Source organism: Etheostoma spectabile, unplaced genomic scaffold (assembly GCF_008692095.1).
Source record: "Etheostoma spectabile isolate EspeVRDwgs_2016 unplaced genomic scaffold, UIUC_Espe_1.0 scaffold317, whole genome shotgun sequence".
Taxonomy (NCBI): domain Eukaryota; kingdom Metazoa; phylum Chordata; class Actinopteri; order Perciformes; family Percidae; genus Etheostoma; species Etheostoma spectabile.
Genome location: NW_022605584.1, coordinates 314,796 through 332,237, shown reverse-complemented (window position 1 = coordinate 332,237; position 17,442 = coordinate 314,796). Strand labels below are relative to the sequence as shown.

General features: G+C 43.7%; 1 protein-coding gene across 1 annotated transcript in view; it reads left to right on the top strand.

The window, feature by feature from the left end:
• LOC116686163 (crystal protein) overlaps positions 1-11,054 on the top strand; it is a 12,178-nt gene extending 1,124 nt beyond the window's left edge. The window contains exons 2-8 of the mRNA XM_032511130.1: positions 308-509; positions 3,239-3,372; positions 4,023-4,150; positions 4,366-4,484; positions 4,837-4,977; positions 6,245-6,417; positions 9,800-11,054. Of these exons, the coding sequence (XP_032367021.1) occupies positions 308-509; positions 3,239-3,372; positions 4,023-4,150; positions 4,366-4,484; positions 4,837-4,977; positions 6,245-6,417; positions 9,800-10,252 (1,350 nt within the window). The 3' untranslated portion in view covers positions 10,253-11,054. The remainder of the gene's footprint in view (positions 1-307; positions 510-3,238; positions 3,373-4,022; positions 4,151-4,365; positions 4,485-4,836; positions 4,978-6,244; positions 6,418-9,799) is intronic.
• The last annotated feature ends 6,388 nt before the right edge of the window (positions 11,055-17,442 follow it).

The following is a 17,442-nucleotide window of genomic DNA, read 5'->3' as shown; positions in this document are numbered from 1 at the left end:
TCTAGTGTAAAGGAAATACTAAAACTTGAATTATATTGTTGTTGTTTTTTGCCTGAAGTAGTTCAATTTAAATATGTTGAATCTAAAAGTACTTTAATCAACTTAAAGAATATCTACCATGTCTTGGGTTTTTTAGTGTGATGGTTAGAAGATGTCCTCAGTGGGAATTAATAAGATGAATATGAATTGGTGCAGTACCACAGTTGATCACTGGGACAAACCAACAGTAAAGCCTCATTCATGTCATAATTTTGAGATATTGGGAATATCGCTGACTGAACTAATTGAGCTGTTTTCTCTCCCAAAGGTCAGCGAGGACTGCCTCTACCTCAACGTCTTTGTCCCTCTGGATGTGAACTTCAGCGCCCCTCTGGGGAGCCCCCTGCCCGTCATGGTGTGGATCCATGGGGGGGATTTCATCGCTGGCTCGGCCTCCAAGCCGCTGTACGACGGACGCTTCATCGCTAACCTGACCCACACTGTGGTTGTGAGCCTGGACTACCGACTGGGTATGGAAGTCTGTTGTTATTTCACTTTCAATGGACCTATTCCACTGGAAAACACGTGTGAGCATTGTTACATATTCACTGTCCCAAACTGTGGTAAAACCCCTGATGGAGATGATTCCGAATGTGCTGTATACATGTCCCAAAAATGCTGCTAGAGACTTCAGATACAGTATTAGGGGACCACTAAGGTCTATATAGAGACGTTCAGATAACAGTATTAGTGGACCACTAATGTTCTACTAATAAAAGACCTTGCAGATACAGTATTAGGGACCACTAAGGTCTATATAAAGAGCTTCAGATACATTAGGGACCACTAGGTCTATATAAAGAGACTTCAGATACAGTATTAGGGGACCACTAAGTCATCTATAAGATACTTCAGATACAGTATTGAGGACCGACTAAGGTCTATATAAAGAGACTTTCAGATACAGTATATAGGGACCACTAAGGTCTATAATAAAGAAACTTCAGATACAGTATTAGGGACCACTAAGGTCTATATAAGAGCCTTCAGATACAGTATTAGGGACCACTAGGTCTATATAAAGAGACTTCAGCTACAGTATTAGGGACCACATAGGTCTATATAAAGAACTTCAGATACAGTATTAGGGACAACTAAGGTCTATATAAGTGACTTCAGATACAGTATTAGGACCACTAAGGTCTATATAAAGAGACTTCAGATACATTATTAGGGACCACTAAGGTCTATATAAAAGACTTCAGATACAGTATTAGGGACCACTAGGTCTATATAAAGAGACTTCAGATACAGTATTAGGGACCACTAAGGTCTATATAAGAGACTTCAGTACAGTATTAGGACCACTAAGTCTATATAAGAGACTTCAGATACAGTATTAGGGACCACTAAGGTCTATATAAAGAGACTTCAGATACAGTATTAGGGACCACTAAGGTCTATATAAGAGACTTCAGATATTATTAGGACCTAGGTCTATATAAAGAGACTTCAGATACATTATTAGGGACCACTAAGGTCTATATAAGAGACTTCAGATACAGTATTAGGGACCACTAAGGTCTATATAAGAGACTTCAGATCCAGTATTAGGGACCACTAAGTCTATATAAGAGACTTCATATACTAATAGGACCACTAAGGTCTATATAAAGAGACTTCAGATACAGTATTAGGGACCACTAAGGTCTAATAAAGAGACTTCAGATACAGTATTAGGGACCACTAAGTCTATTAAAGAGACTTCAGATACAGTATTAGGGACCACTAAGGTCTATAAAAGAGACTTCAGATACAGTATTAGGGACCACTAAGGTCATAAAAGAGACTTCAGTACAGTATTAGGGACCACTAAGTCTATATAAAGAGACTTCAGATACAGTATTAGGGACCATAAGGTCTATATAAAGAGACTTCAGATACAGTATTAGGGACCACTAAGGTATAAAGAGACTCATACAGTATTAGGGACCACTAAGGTCTATATAAGAGACTGTTCATATAACAGTATTAGGGACCACTAGGTCTATATAAAGAGACTTCAGATACAGTATTAGGGACCACTAAGGTCTATATAAAGAGCCTTCGATACAGTATTAGGGACCACTAAGGTCTATATAAAGAGACTTCAGATACAGTTATTAGGGACCACTAAGGTCTATATAAAGAGACTTCAGATACAGTATTAGGGACCACTAGTATCTTATAAAGAGACTTCAGATACAGTATTAGGGGACCACTAAGGTCTATTAAAAGACTTCAGATACAGTATTAGGGACCACTAAGTCTTATAAAGAGACTTCAGATACAGTATTAGGGACCACTAAGGTCATATAATAAGAGACTTCAGATATACAGTATTAGGGACCACTAAGTTCTATATAAAGAGACTTCATATCATATTAGGGACCACTAAGGTCTATAAAAAGAGACTCAGATACAGTATAGACCACTAGGTCTTATAAAGAGACTTCAGATACAGTATTAGGGACCACAAGGTCTATATAAAAGACCTTCTAGACAGTATTAGGGACCACTAAGTCTATTAGAACTTTTGGTACAGTATTAGGGACCACTAAGGTCTATAAATGACTTCAGATACAGTATTAGGGCCACTAAGGTCTATATAAGAGACTTCAGATACAGTATTAGGGGACCACTAAGGTCTATAAAAGAGACTCTCAGATACAGTATTAGGGACCACTAAGTCTATTATAAGAGACTTCAGATACATGTATTAGGGACCACTAAGGTCTATAGAGGACTTCAGATACAGTATTAGGGACCACTAAGTTCTATATAAGAGACTTCATATACGTATTAGGGACCACTAAGGTCTATATAAAAGAGACTTCAGATACAGTATTAGGGACCACTAAGGTCTATAAAAGAGACTTCAGATACAGTATTAGGGGACCACTAAGGTCTATATAAAAGCATTTTTGGAAGACCTTTAGCACTAGAGTTGTTAAAGGCGACAGGCAGGCATCTCATGGTAGACATTAGTTAAGTAATGGTATGTTTATTGAGGAGTGCATGTGCGTGTCTTGCCTGTCAGTATGTCCGGGGCTTGCTAATGCGTCCGTGTCCTTATCCTAAATGACCGAGCCTGTTGGTAATTACTCTGCTTTCCTGCAGACTGAGAACAGGAGCAGAGATATGTGGACAGTAATTTGGAAAACGAATGTCTTGCTGGAGGCAATTATGTCGGATCATGTGTATTTCTGCGTGATTTAAGGTGCTTTTGGGTTCCTTGTGTCGGGTAAGGACTCTCACTCCTCAGCTGCGGGGAATTATGGGATCTTGGATCAGCAGGCGGCTCTTCTTTGGGTCCAACAGAACATTCCAGTGTTTGGAGGAGATCCCAGCAAGGCAAGCACACGCACGCATGCACCAACCTTAAAGAAAAAAAAAAAAACATTTCTATTTTGTGTTGGGTTCATTTTATAATGTTAAAATCTGGCACAAATAGGATGAAAAAGCACACAAAAACAGATGTTGTGACCCCTATTACATACACAATGACCACAAATAGACACAACATGATTACAGCGATGCAAAATGACTGAAAATAGACACAAAACTAACACAAAAGTACACCTAACAATGACAATTGACCAAAAATGACTACAAAGAGACATAAACGTACTGCAAAAGATGCAAAATGACTAACATAGATGGAAAACAGCTGCAAATAGATGCAAAGCAACCACAAAATGAGCACAAAAGGGTGCAAAACAACTAAAAGTAGACTCTTTGAGCTTGGGTGTCTCGTAGATGGTGGGGGGGGGGGGGGGGGGGGGGGGGGGGGGGGGGGGTAGACAAAATGTCACTAAGTGCTGGATATGTCCTTGGATCCCAACCTAAACCTGGAGGTTGGACCCTGAAGTTTTTTTGTCTGACTTCTCTTGCTTTTTACTGTAAAATACTGGCTATCTTTATTTAATTATAGGACTCTAGAAAGTATGAAAATTCAAATTCAATACATTTCGATTCACGGCTGATTGTTGTGTTCCTGGCAGGTGACGCTCTTTGGGGAGAGTGCAGGTGCTCAGTCAGTGAGTCTTCACCTGATGATCCAGAGCAGCCAGCCTCTGTTCAAACAGGCCGTCCTGCAGAGTCTGCCCTTCTCCATCCCTCTGAAGACCAGGTGAGGAACCGTCAGCGCCGGGTTGCCATGGTTACTGACATGTGCCTGGCTGAAGTTACAGAACATGGTGGACTCAAAGAGCTGTCAGAAGTCCTAGGTTTCCTGTTTGACTAAGATAGAAGCAGGGGGATGCAGTGTGTGCAGACGTGTTCCCAGCTTGCTCACAACAACTTTAAGCCGAACTGTAATTCTGCGCGTCCGCGTCTCTTCCCCAGACACGACGCCCTGAAGCTGGGGAAAGACTTTGCCAAACAGACCCGGTGCTCCGTGAGCGACATCGTCTGTCTGCTGTCTCTCCCTCCACAGGCTGTCCTGGCCGCCCAGATGAAAACAAGTAGGGCGCATCAAACACCAGCCCACCATATTTAGAGCATCGCTCAGGGCTGCCCACTCAGTTACATAAGAAGGCAGGATATAGTAGTTTATCTGCAAAAGATGATGAAAAACAGTATTTGTATCCGGAGCTGTGGCATGCTGGATAACTAAATTACCAAAGCAAGGGGCAATTAGAGGGGCTTTACTTCCTCACAGCACCAAATGACTGTTACATATCTGCAGGGTGGACACAATTATTGATCAGTATCACGGACTCTCGGTTTCATTTAGCATGGCATGACTCCATCTAGCTCTTTCCGTCTCTAAATCTTTTTTTTTCCCCAATCTAACGAATGTGTTTTGGATCTCAGGTTCTAAGGTTGTGAACCCGTTCAGGTTCCTGGAGGTTTTTGAGACGTGGGGTCCACACATCGATGGGGAGTTAATAAAAGAGCAAGCTGTCACTGCCTTCCAGAAGGGCCACTGGCAGAAAGAGAAGCCGGTGCTGCTGGGTAAGAGGGACACGCACGCACGCACACGCACACACACACACACACACACACACACGTAGGAAAATGTAACAATTGTATTATGAAGCAGCCTCAAATGCTGCTGATGGATCTACCTGAGTACATTTTTCAGGTACTGTACTAAAGTACAATTTTGTACCACTTTATACTTCTACTTCTCTACATTTCAGAAGGAAATGAAAGAAAAGGATGATTCCCAATGACTATTAAAATGCCAAAGATACAGCCGCAAGGCGGCCATTTTGGAGACCATAACACGCAATGGCAGTTTTATCAAATGACAGTGTTACGTAAGGTAATGATCGCACTAAATTAAACACATAGTTAAAGTTGTGAAAGCTACTAGGTTAGTTTAGGCATCAGAAACACCAAGGGTTAGTAAAACTAGGGATTGGCTTGAGATGAGTCCACTTTGTCATGACCTGGTTTATGAGTCATGACAAAAGAGACCTGAGGACCAGGTAACCATAGTCCTCAGATTGGACAGATAGTCTAGCTAGCTGTCTGGATTTACCCTGCAGAGATCTGAGGACCAGGTAACCATAGTCCTCAGATGGACAGATAGTCTAGTAGCTGTCTGGATTTACACTGCAGAGATCGAGACCAGGTAACCAAGTCCTCAGATTGGAAAAGTATCTAGTCTAGTAGCTGTCTGGATTACCCTGCAGAGACCTGAGGACAGGTAACCATAGTCCTAGATTGGAAAAGATAGTCTAGCTAGCTGTTGGATTTAACTGCAGAGACCTGAGGACCAGGGCAACCATAGGCTTCAGATTGGACAGATAGAGCTAGCTGTCGGATTTACCTGCAGAGACCTGAGGACCAGGAACCATAGTCCTCAGATTGGACAGATAGTCTAGTAGCTGTCTGGATTTACCTGCAGAGACCTGAGGACCAGGTAACCATAGTCCTCAGTGGACGATGTCTAGCTAGCTGTCTGGATTACCCTGCAGAGACCTGAGGACCAGGTAACCATAGTCCTCAGATTGGACAGATAGTTAGCTAGCTGTCTGGATTTACCCTGCAGACATGAGGACCAGGTAACCCATAGTCCGCAGATTGGACAGATGGTCTAGCTAGCTGTCTGGATTTACCCTGCAGAGACCTGAGGCCGGAGAGATCAACACAAAGGAAGCCCAAGGAAACGGATATCTTAATCATAATGGGAAGTACACATGTCTAAGTCAATCCCAGTGCAGATGAGGTCTAGTTCTTTGTGTGGACTGAGGCGTTGCTTTCTGTCCTGCAGGAACCACCTCAGAAGAGGGAGTGATCTTTGCGTTCGGTGTCTTCAAAAAGCCAGTGTCTGCCGTGGAGAGCACGGTGTACATCGCCGCCATCTTCAAACATCATGCTCTGCGGATCCTGCACAAGTACCTGCCCCTGTACGTGGGCGCCGACCGCAGGGACATGCTAGCTCAGGTAAGACCCGCTGATGTATAGTCCAAACTAAAGACGCAGTCACATTTTAGTGAGAGCTTTTTTATGGAAACAATTAATAAGAAATTGAAGATTCCCCACAAACATAGAAGAAACTTTTGTTGTAAAAGTGCTGCTTTTGTTAGCGCACAGATGAAGATAGACAAGAGGAAGTATGACAAAAAGCCGCCTTTGAAAACACAACACAACATCCTGGGACAGGGTCTTCAAGAGACTAAAGGCTAATTTTCAAAAGACACTTGTTCTTTGCTACAGACAACTCCTATTTTAGTTCATAGAGAAATCTTCAGTTCGGAGAAAGCAAAGTTACTGAAGCGAGGCAAATTGCATACATTATTTGACGTGGCTTTGTCTCTGCATCATTAGCCACACAGTGGCTGTCAGGAAACTGTCAACCCCGTTCCAGCTGGCTCCCATTTAGACCGTAACATCTGATTTGTGTCTGTGTTGAAAAGAGTGAAGCAACGTTTGGAAAAAGGCAGACACTTTTAGGCTACATGTACAGTGTAACCTGCATTTCAAGAGCTGTGCTACACACACATGCATCAGTAACCATTTGGGTGGTCATGCATGGATTGATGTCCGATCGATTGGGGGGGGGGGGGGGGGGGGGGGGGGGGGGGGGGGGGTCAGGAGGTGACACTCCTGGACAGACTTAGTATTCAATCACAGTTCACGATGCAGTGGAGTCACAAACTAAGCCTGCACACATACTGTACCCCCTGCTTCTCTACATAAAGGGCCCTTCCCACATGGGGGGGGGGGCACTGATATGGAGGCCTTGTAGGTTACGCACAGCTGCCAGGGTTCAAGTCTGGCTCTGGGTTAACCCCTCCACGACCCCCCTCTCAACTGACTACATCTGGCCCTATAAGAATTCCACATTGAATCTGAGGGTAATACATTGATGTAATGAACTGCATCTTATGAAGGTAGTACCCTAACCCAGGGTATGTTCAGATAATTACCCCAGATATACCCCCCGACAGTTTTATGTACATACACCACTAGTACCCTAACCCACAAAACTCCCAGGCTATGTTTAGATAATTACCCCAGATATACCCCCCGACAGTTTTATGTAGCCTACATACACCACTAGTACCCTAACCCACAAAACTCCCAGGGTATGTTCAGATAATTACCCCAGATATACCCCCCGACAGTTTTATATACATACACCACTAGTCCCCTAACCCACAAAACTCCCAGGCTATGTTCAGATAATTACCCCAGATATACCCCGACAGTTTTAAATATATACACCACTAGTACCCTAACCCACAAAACTCCCAGGCTATGTTTAGATAATTACCCCAGATATACCCCGACAGTTTTAAATATATACACTACTAGTACCCTAACCCACAAAACTCCCATGGTATGTTCAGATAAGTGCCCCAGATATACCCCGATAGTTTTATGTACATACTTTGTATGTATACAAAACATTTTTTATCTCAAATACTATTGAGAAAAAGGTTTGAACCTGTGAATCGCCGTTGCATTGTTACCCGTCTCCCCGTCTTCATGTGGCCTTTCACTCCTGCTAGTTTTTATTAAAAAGGTGCTCCATTTAGATCATCCGGCCGCGTCACTTTCTACAGCCCTTCTTTTAAAATGATTGCCGTTTCTGTCCCTTTCTATTATCCGTAATAAACCGCTTATTTTTGCTCACGGTCTCATCCTCCAACAAGCACCCGTGACTGAAGCGTACAACGACGGCTTGTCTGTGTTTTTTTAGCAAAACATAAATGCATCATCAATAACCAGACTGGCCTCGGCCAGTGGGCTGCAAGAAAAACTAAATACTGGAATACAAAGAGATGGGATGCTAGTGCAGGCAGCCTAGGGATCATGGATGCTACCAGGATATTCACCTACGATTTCAACCAAAAAACCAGACCGGCCCACCAGAAATTCTCCTGCCACTCCGGATGCGTGTGTGTGTGGGTTTCAGGTGTCAGATGTCGGGCTATGTGGGCGCAGGTTGTGTGCTGCTGAGACAAGACACGCTGGTTTCCAGGTAACAGGCAGAATAAGACCATCCTACCTTTCAGCTGTGAGGGACGATGTGCTCCCAGCCCGTCCCTATGCAGAGGTCATGCTACTTAGTCTTATTCATTTTCTTTTGAACGAAAACACGGCAAACTCTAGGAGATACACTGCAAAACACAAACTTTCCACGTCCAAAGCAGCTTGTTTCTTCTTTATTATTTTAGCTTTCATGGTCAAAAGCAAATACAGTGCCTTGGTGACTAGCACGTGCAATATTACAACAGCTAGAGCTGGATCAGCACCAACGTGGAATCCATTAAAATATAAGCCAGTGAACAATTGGTAATATGTACCTTCCTTCAACAAAGGAAATTAAGACATGTATAAAAGAATAAGAAGGAACCAATTATATGAACTGTAATCCCATTATGATACAAAAAGAGTCAAATCCTTCCATGAGTCAGTGTGGTCCTGAGTGGGAGGTTTTCAAGATGGGAAGGGAAAGAAGAGGCGTGTGTGTAAGAGAAGCAGCTAAAGGAAAAGAACATCCTATGGAATGTGTCAACATCTGTCTAGGAAATGCACAGATACAAAATCACAAGATAAACTGCATGCAGCCTGATTAGCCAAGCAGCTCTGCAGCAACGCTAACAAACGCTAACGCTAACAATGTAAACAGGCTGATGGTTAGTGGGTGATGTTAACCACAGTCACCGATTCAGTTTAGCATGTTAGCATGTTTATTTATGTGAAGGAACACAAAAGTCAGGAGGCAGGTGACAGGTGACAATTCAAAATTAGAAATATATTGGAATAAAACGCAGTCCATCAGGGAACTGGATCCTGGATCGCTTGACCCCGAAGTCCAGTTTGTCTAATTACTATGAACACTGTGTACTGTACCTGGGTTTGATTGGGTCGATCCGGGCCCTAGTCTACTTGAAAAGGTGGTCTAGAGGACAGTACATCAGGTGGGAACACCCACTGTACCAAAACACCGAAGTGGACTACTGTTTGACTACAAGGAGATTTTAACTGGTGGATGAAAAGGAAGTTGACTACTGGAAGACGTTTTGGAGCTGGGGATTTGGTTTTACCACTGGCTAAAAACTCTTTGTGGGGGGGGGGACCAACCCTGCCTATGCTGGCACTGGAAGAAAAGTCAGAAGATCCTCAAAGTCTGTTGGATTCATCCTCCGAGGAGCATGAATGCCTCTACTAAATGACATGGCAATGTAATACAGAATTATTTTAGTCTGGATTAAACTGGTGAAGGCCATCTACAGAGCCACGCTGCATGCATAGTTAAATATTATTTATCGTCTAAGATATCTTTTGTGTGTCCTTGTTTCTCCCCTGTCCCCAGATCGTCACCGACTACATCTTCCTGTGCCCGTCCAGGAGGTCGGCGTGTGCCGGCACGGCGGCAGGCAGCAGGGTTTGGATGTACGTGTTTGACCACGTGGCGTCGGACCACCGCGTGTGGTCCGGTCTGACCTTCTGCTACCAGCACGCCTGCCACGGCGCCGAGCTGCCCTTTCTGTTCGACTCCGCTTCGGTGGCTAACTTCACCCTGTCGCTGCCAGAGAAGCTCCTGTCCAATCGGATGCTGTGCTACTGGGGCGCCTTCGCCCACGCAGGCGACCCCTCCTCGCGGGCCCAACAGACCGCTTTCTGTCGGGGGCAGCGTCTGCCCGTTTGGCCGCGCTACTCCGACACCAGCAGCTGGCTGGTCATGAACCTGACAGTGCGTTCTCATGCACAAGTGGGAACCAGGGACCACATGTGTGACTTCTGGGACCATCTAGGCATCTATTAGGGAGGGGGCGGGCTGGGCTGCAACGTGTTGACTCACTTTGCAGTACATGAATGTAAATCCAGTCTCTAAATCTAGCAGCATGTAGTTGCGGTGTTCATCACAAAATATATCTTCATAAATTGTGGCCTATAGAAATTGCTTCCAAGCCGCATTTACAGTGTAATAAATCATCAGCTTTCAGAGAGAAAATCTCATTTCTACGACAAAGGATGCACAAAGACAAGTTGCTTTGTTTGGGGTAAATTTAAAATATTTCAACCTGAGTGAAACGTGTCCTCCTACCCTAAAGCTACTATAGATGGACTCATCATGACATACAGAGACAAAGAAAAGTGGAGACTCCAAAGATTATATCTATAAGACAAGACCTTGTCACGTCAAGGCTAGACAAAAAGGGGCTAGCTTAAAAAATGCAATTGACCAAATAATAAGTGCAAGAACACTGTATTTTCAGCCGTGTGACAGGTTCTGTTTCCTGTTTCCAACAGCCCTTGTCAGATGTCTTAGTGAAACCCAACTAATACACTGGGATGGATTTAAGGCCTTTAACTACCAGCTGTACTTTGTGTTAGAATGTAAAAGCACGTGTCTTCTAATGGTCTGGTTTATAAAAGGCTTTACCAGACATTTCTCTTTTGGTTTTCTTTTTAATCTGGATCCCAGAGCTCATGTCCTACATGAAATGTACCAGCCGTCATTCCTCATGCGAGTGGTACTTTCATAAAAATGGGATTTAGGATTCAAAAGACAACTTATTTGTGCTCATTGTGTATTTTATTGTTTAGATAGTTCTATAGATATAGGTATGTTAGTCACTCTGGCCAATGTGTTTCTCAAATAAAACAAATCCTTAACCCCTGTGTTGTCTTCCATTGGACCATGCACTGCAGCAAACAAAAAAATCTGTACTTTTTCTGATGTTTTGTCCTTTTTTCCAACACTTTTGTCCCTTTCTTGTTGCTGTTTTCCACCTCTTTTCACTACCATCTATAAACACCACTATCATCAACTTATTGCTACAGTTATTCTGGGAATTCGTGGTCGAGGATCCTCATTTTTAGGAAATTAAACCTAATCCTTGAGTTCAAAATGCAAGAATGAGCTATTTGGACTTCTATTAAAGGAAGGATAATCACTGGTCCATATCAACATTCAGTGGGGGTAAGGTTTCAAACGTTTCTCCAAATTCAACGAAATTAGAGATTTGATCTTTTTTCGTGCTTGTGAAGCGCGTCATGGAATCCTCCACGTTTTATTGGTTCATGAAAATTAGGAAGTTAAATAGAAACCCACATTTCGGAGGTAGACATTTAGAAAATGGATCAGATTTGACCCGAAGACAACGCAAGGGTTAAAGCTGCACGGAGCCGAGGCACATCATTATGTAAGAAAATCATGGGATTTGTTGATTTTTCCTCAAACTAAAAGTGAACTGATAATTGATCTTCACCAAAGAATTCTAATTTTTAGCTGATTTGACAATAACCGGTGTCTATCCTAAAGCTTTTCCTCTACACAGAATAAATCCACCTGTTTTGTCCTAAAGTCTAAAGCTACATGAGACTTGTAGGAAACCTGCAAAATGTCCAGAAAGAAACGCTCCTGTGTTGTTAATTTCGTTATTTTAACCTCCAAACAAAACCTATATTTAGTATAATATGTTTAATTTTGGGGGGTTTAGGATTTATACATCAAACTATATTACACACGACTGCAGTGCATCTTAACATTTAAACAACAGTTCAATCAGAAGAGACTTTGTTGAAAATAGGCAAAGATTTAGGGAGGAGACCTCGGGGAAGACCCAGGACTAGGTGGAGAGATTATATCTCCAACCTGGCCTGGGAACGCCTCGGGACCCCCCAGTCGGAGCTGGTTGATGTGGCTCGGGAAAGGGAAGTTTGGGGTCCCCTACTGGAGCTGCTGCCCCCCGAGGATGAGAGGATGAGGATGGATGGATGGATGGATGGATGGATGGATGGAGGCAAAGATTTAGATTCACATTGGGTGAGCGTGGCCTCGCCGTCCTTCAGCTCCAACCTTGTTCTTCAAGGTAACTGAGGTGGAAATCCATTTGTGGTTCAGTCTCTCCGGAGTTTCTCCTGTTGCAGTGTGCACACATATGGCGAAGATATGTAATATAATATGTAAAGGGAAAAAAAATGGATGTCATTGCACAAGAGCAGTACACATGAGCATGCACCACCTGGGACGCCATTTTCTTCAATAACCATGTTTTTTTTTACTTGTATTAAAAGTGTCCCATACATTTTATGTTGGATTTGAAGTTTCCCCTGGTGAAGTTTAAACACACATGTTTAACGTAACGTTGAATTTGTAATGAATGTGAAGTATGCTGAAGGCGGTTCAGCAACAGCAGTTTAACAGCGAGTCTATTACGTAAGCCGAGAGTGGAATCGCTCCCTTGTGGTTAGTAAAAGCATTCTGCCCTTCGATTAGTTTTAATTTTAGTGAAGACAAGAACGGCGTAACACAACATATTAAAACCTGATGTCATGTACGAATTCATCACGTTACAGAGGTGGCGTTACGTTGCAACACACTACACAGTGCTCGCGACATGTAATACTGACAGCTAGTGTTTAAAGTAATCACTGCAGTACAAATTCTGATGTTATATTTGTTAAAGGTTAGGCCTACCTGTTAGCTCCAGGGCCCTACAGTAGCATGGAAAGGTCAACCAGAGCTTTGCACATCTCAAAGTGTGCAGGCCAGAGAAGCTGGGGCCTGAAAGTGGGGATATGCAAAAAAAATCAGAGAAGTTTACTGGATGAAGAGGAGGAGGGAAATGATGAAGAAAAAGAAGGCAGAACTGGAGAGACCAGGAGGGTCGGAGCAGGAGAAGACCACAGAAGGAGATGAAGAAAGAAGTGAAGGAGAAGAGGGAAAGGAAGAACTGAGACGAGGAAGAGGAGGCTGCAGATTCAGAGAGGGGGACAGAGGTAGAGAGGGATCAGGAGGAGGAAGATGAAGATGACAGGGAGGAAGAGGAGGCTGCAGATTCAGAGAGAGGGACAGAGGTAGAGAGGGATCAGGGAGAGGAAGATGAAGATGACAGGGAGGAAGGGAGCGGCAGTTCGAGAGGGGGACAAGAGGTAGAGAGGGATCAGGGGAGGAAGATGAAGATGACAGGGAGGAAGAGGAGGCTGCAGATTCAGAGAGGGGGACAGAGGTAGAGAGGGATCAGGAGGAGGAAGATGAAGATGACAGGGAGGAAGAGGAGGCTGCAGATTCAGAGAGAGGGACAGAGGTAGAGAGGGATCGGGGGAGGAAGATGAAGATGACAGGGAGGAAGAGGGTAGGCCTGCAATTCCCCCTGGAACACATGGTATGTTTTTTATGAAATACCATGTGAAATGACATGGCTATTTCTACTCTGCTGAATATGTTGTAGGGTTAGATATGTAAAGATATACAGTATAAATTATAATTACCACGCAAGCCATTATCATATGGGGGTTTCGGACCTTTCACGACCCTCCCCCCCTCCCTCACCCCCCCCCCATGTCAACTCTTGAAGATGTGCCACTGGTTGGCTCCAGTCTGAAATCTTCTCTCCAGGCAGCTTGCATTCTATAATTATAAAGTACATATTTTAATGTGTCCTCTTACTCAAACTGTATTCGAAGGTCCAGGGTTAAATGGTTCAAAACTCTACCGTCTTCCAAGGCCTATTCATAATGTCACCTCGCAGCAATATAAAACCCAAATGATGTAACATGGAAGCATTCTGTCCAAATAGCTATTAACCCCGCGAAGGAAGAGAGCAACTATTTAGAATCCAAATGTTCTTGGTCTTTCATAATCAAATATTAATATCTTACCATCTGTGCAGCTGTTGTAATTAATGCAGTGCATTCAGCCTTTGAATTTTCTCCATGACATCAAACAGAGATTTGGGTAATAGTTAGATTTTGTTGCTGTTTTCTGAAAGCCGGCCCTTTCAGAGTACTCGAGTTTAGGAAGAGGTTTCATCGAGTGTGGGCCGATCTATGTCTTTTTGCCGATGTCCTTTTCCTTCCACTTTTTTTGTGTTGATGATTGTGATTGGTTTAAAGAAACGCCGACAAACCAGAGCAGGTTTTTCTCCCATCCATGAAGGCGGTGAGGACTAGTCAGACTGGACTGGACTGACGACACCCATGACCTCTACAAGAAGGGCCAGAGTCCTCCGCCTGCTGAGGAGACTCAGGTCCTTTCGAGTGTGCAGGACTCTCCTCAGGACTTTTCAGGACTCTGTGGTGGCCTCTGCCATCCTTTATGCTGTGGTCTGCTGGAGGGGGGGGGCAGCTGGGACGGGGACAGGAGCAGACTCAATAGACTGATCAGGAGAGCGAGCTCTGTCCCGGACTGTCCTCTGGACCCCGTAGAGACAGTGAGGAGAGGAGGACAACACCTCTGACACCTCTCGCCCCCTACATGACCCTGTGGGGTCCCTGAGCAGCTCCTTCAGCAGCAGACTGATACCCCCCCCCCCCCCCCCCCCCCCAACAGTTTCTCTGTAGGTACTTTTGTTGTAGTTTTTTATGTACTCCACACACACTCTGTATATCTTTATCATCTTTATTTAAATATTTCCATTACAAGTACTTACTTTTTCAATATTATTTATGGTCACAGGTAACTATAATTTATCTTATGGTTACGTACTTTTTCTATACTACTTTAATTACACATTCAAACTTACTTACACTGCAATATTGTTTTCTGGTACCATGGCAACCGCACTTTACGATACCTTTTATTTGACGCCACTTTACATTCAGCCTATAGTCTGTTGTTTGCCTGTTTGTTTGTGTGTTTACTATCTAATCTGTAAGTGCACAATATAATAATCAATGAATAATATGAATGAGACCATAAACAACGTACAGTATGTGGCTCCTACAATGGCTAAATGTGTCCTCCTAAATGTATGTGTCCTCGTACCTGGCAAATAAAGCTGATTCTGATTCTGATTCAGGTTCAATGTCCACTGTGAATAGTCCTGATTCGGTAGGCATCAGTTTAAAATATGCCACACACACACACACACACACGCACGCACGCATTGATTGGTAGAGCGCCGACACGTAGGGCGTGTCGAGGCCACCTCATTACCTCGCCAGAAGTGAACTCTGCTGTGTCCCTCTCCCCCCCCCCCAATCCTGCTGCTCATTATAGGGACAGCCGATAGGAGGGAGACCGAGAAAAGAGAGACACAATCCTGTCTGCTCCCTGGATAATTTAGGTAAGGTTATGGAATAGATGTCTAGCCGTCACTCTCAGGCTCTAAATCCCGGCTGCATGGGCACGATCCGATAAGATCTGATTATAGCCAATTAAAAATCAGATGACAGCCTTCTGTGCTCGGCATGCTACTCAGGCCAGTCAAAATACTGTGTTTAGGGGGGGGGGGGGGTCTGTACTTCTGGTCTGTACTTGTTTTCCTGCTGTCATCAGTCACAGCCCCAGAGCGGTTCCAATTCAAAGTCCCAGGTATGGTCCCGGTTAGTTAGTGGTCCTCCTCCACCTTGGGTGGATTCTTGGTCATAAACTAGAACCAATGGCAGAGAATTTGGGCCAGGTTCCAAACTGTTATGATTCTCATTCACATTCTCCTTTTTGTGTCGTAAATTAGGGAAATAATGCTTTTTGTTAATGTCTAACACTTACAAGGCGATTGGTAATTTATCAGGGGCTGTGATGTGTCCGTCCCATTAATCAACATATGATAGAAATTACTTTTGTAAATAAATGGTGGTCTAAGTTGAAATCTTTGCCATTGCCTGATTGGTTGTCTTAGTTAAAGGAGGATTCCGGTCGATTTCACCACGTGGCTCTGCTGTCTGTAAATGTGGAGGTCGGTCAGTGGAGAGAGAAACTAACCAATCGGGGCTCTCTACACCGAGTTCTCCTCCTGCTGGAGTCAGCACCCAACAAGCTTCAACAGGGCAAGTTTTAAACCTGTTTTTAGCCTCTAAACATGTTCAAAATGTCAGTAAAAGTGTTTTCCGTGGTTATCTCCTTAGCGATGACTATGTAGAAACCGGCTGTAGGCTGACACCCCCGTGGAGCCAGGAGAGCTGCAGTTCAAGAGTTCAAGAGCTGTCGCACATGTGCACACAGGTAACTAAGCAACAGTGGGCTCTTGAACTTTTGACCTGCGGCAGTCCAAAGACCAATGGGCTTGTTTTTGCTTTTGTAATGAAGCCCTTTCGGGTTTTTTTTTCCTGTGTGTCTCTTCCCTGGCTTTGCTCCTGGCTACATGAACGAAAAGCAACACAAGCACATGTGCTGAGAATGGTCTCAACGCGTTCAAGGTTCGAGGGCACCCGTGAGATCAGGGTTGCTGTTGTTGTCCCAAACCTGAGCAGAAAGGCCTTTGGCAGAAATATCGCATTATGTCTTCAGTTACAGTTTTGTTTGACTGGGCCCAAAGTGGTTTTCTCTATATTCCATTTTAGTGCTGCAGGCGACTATCATTAAGGACAGACCCCTGCTGCTGTAACAAAGCTGCCTTTAGACCTTTAGCTGTGCGGGATAATCTCTCGCACTGTGGCACTCATCAAAGAGTTCACGGAAGGCAACAAGTGAAGTGCAAACTTTTCCCTGTGGTGGAATATGTTGTAAACGGATCTAATGGCATGACTAGTTCATGCTGATCAACAGGTTTGGATCGTATTAAACACTTAAAATGTTAGAGGCGTTCCTAGATTCCCTTTTAAACTGGTCCAAGCCTTGGGGAGCAAAGTTAAGGACATTACATGGTATTTAACTGATGCTTTTATCCAAAGAGACGTCCAATAAGAGTCAACCATGAAGGTACAAACTCTGGACATCATGCTTCAAATCAACCAAACTACAAAAATAGATTAATGAGAAACGATAAGGCTTTCACCCAGGAAACAGGTGTTTGTGTCCTGGGAGTAGGCCTGCACCATTCCAGGAAAAATAATAAAAATGTGTTTTTAGCTTGGAATTGATATCTTCCATCTCATTGCACGGGTACTGCACTTGTGTATAATGACATTAAAGGCATTCTGTTTTATTCTATTTCACGATTCTCTGCCACAATGTTTTTCTCCCGAAGTTGGAAATTCTGCCAAATTGGCGGAATCGGAACAAATATTTATTAGTGACCTATAGCACATTGCTCATCACCACAAGCCTGTACAAATAGAGGCTTC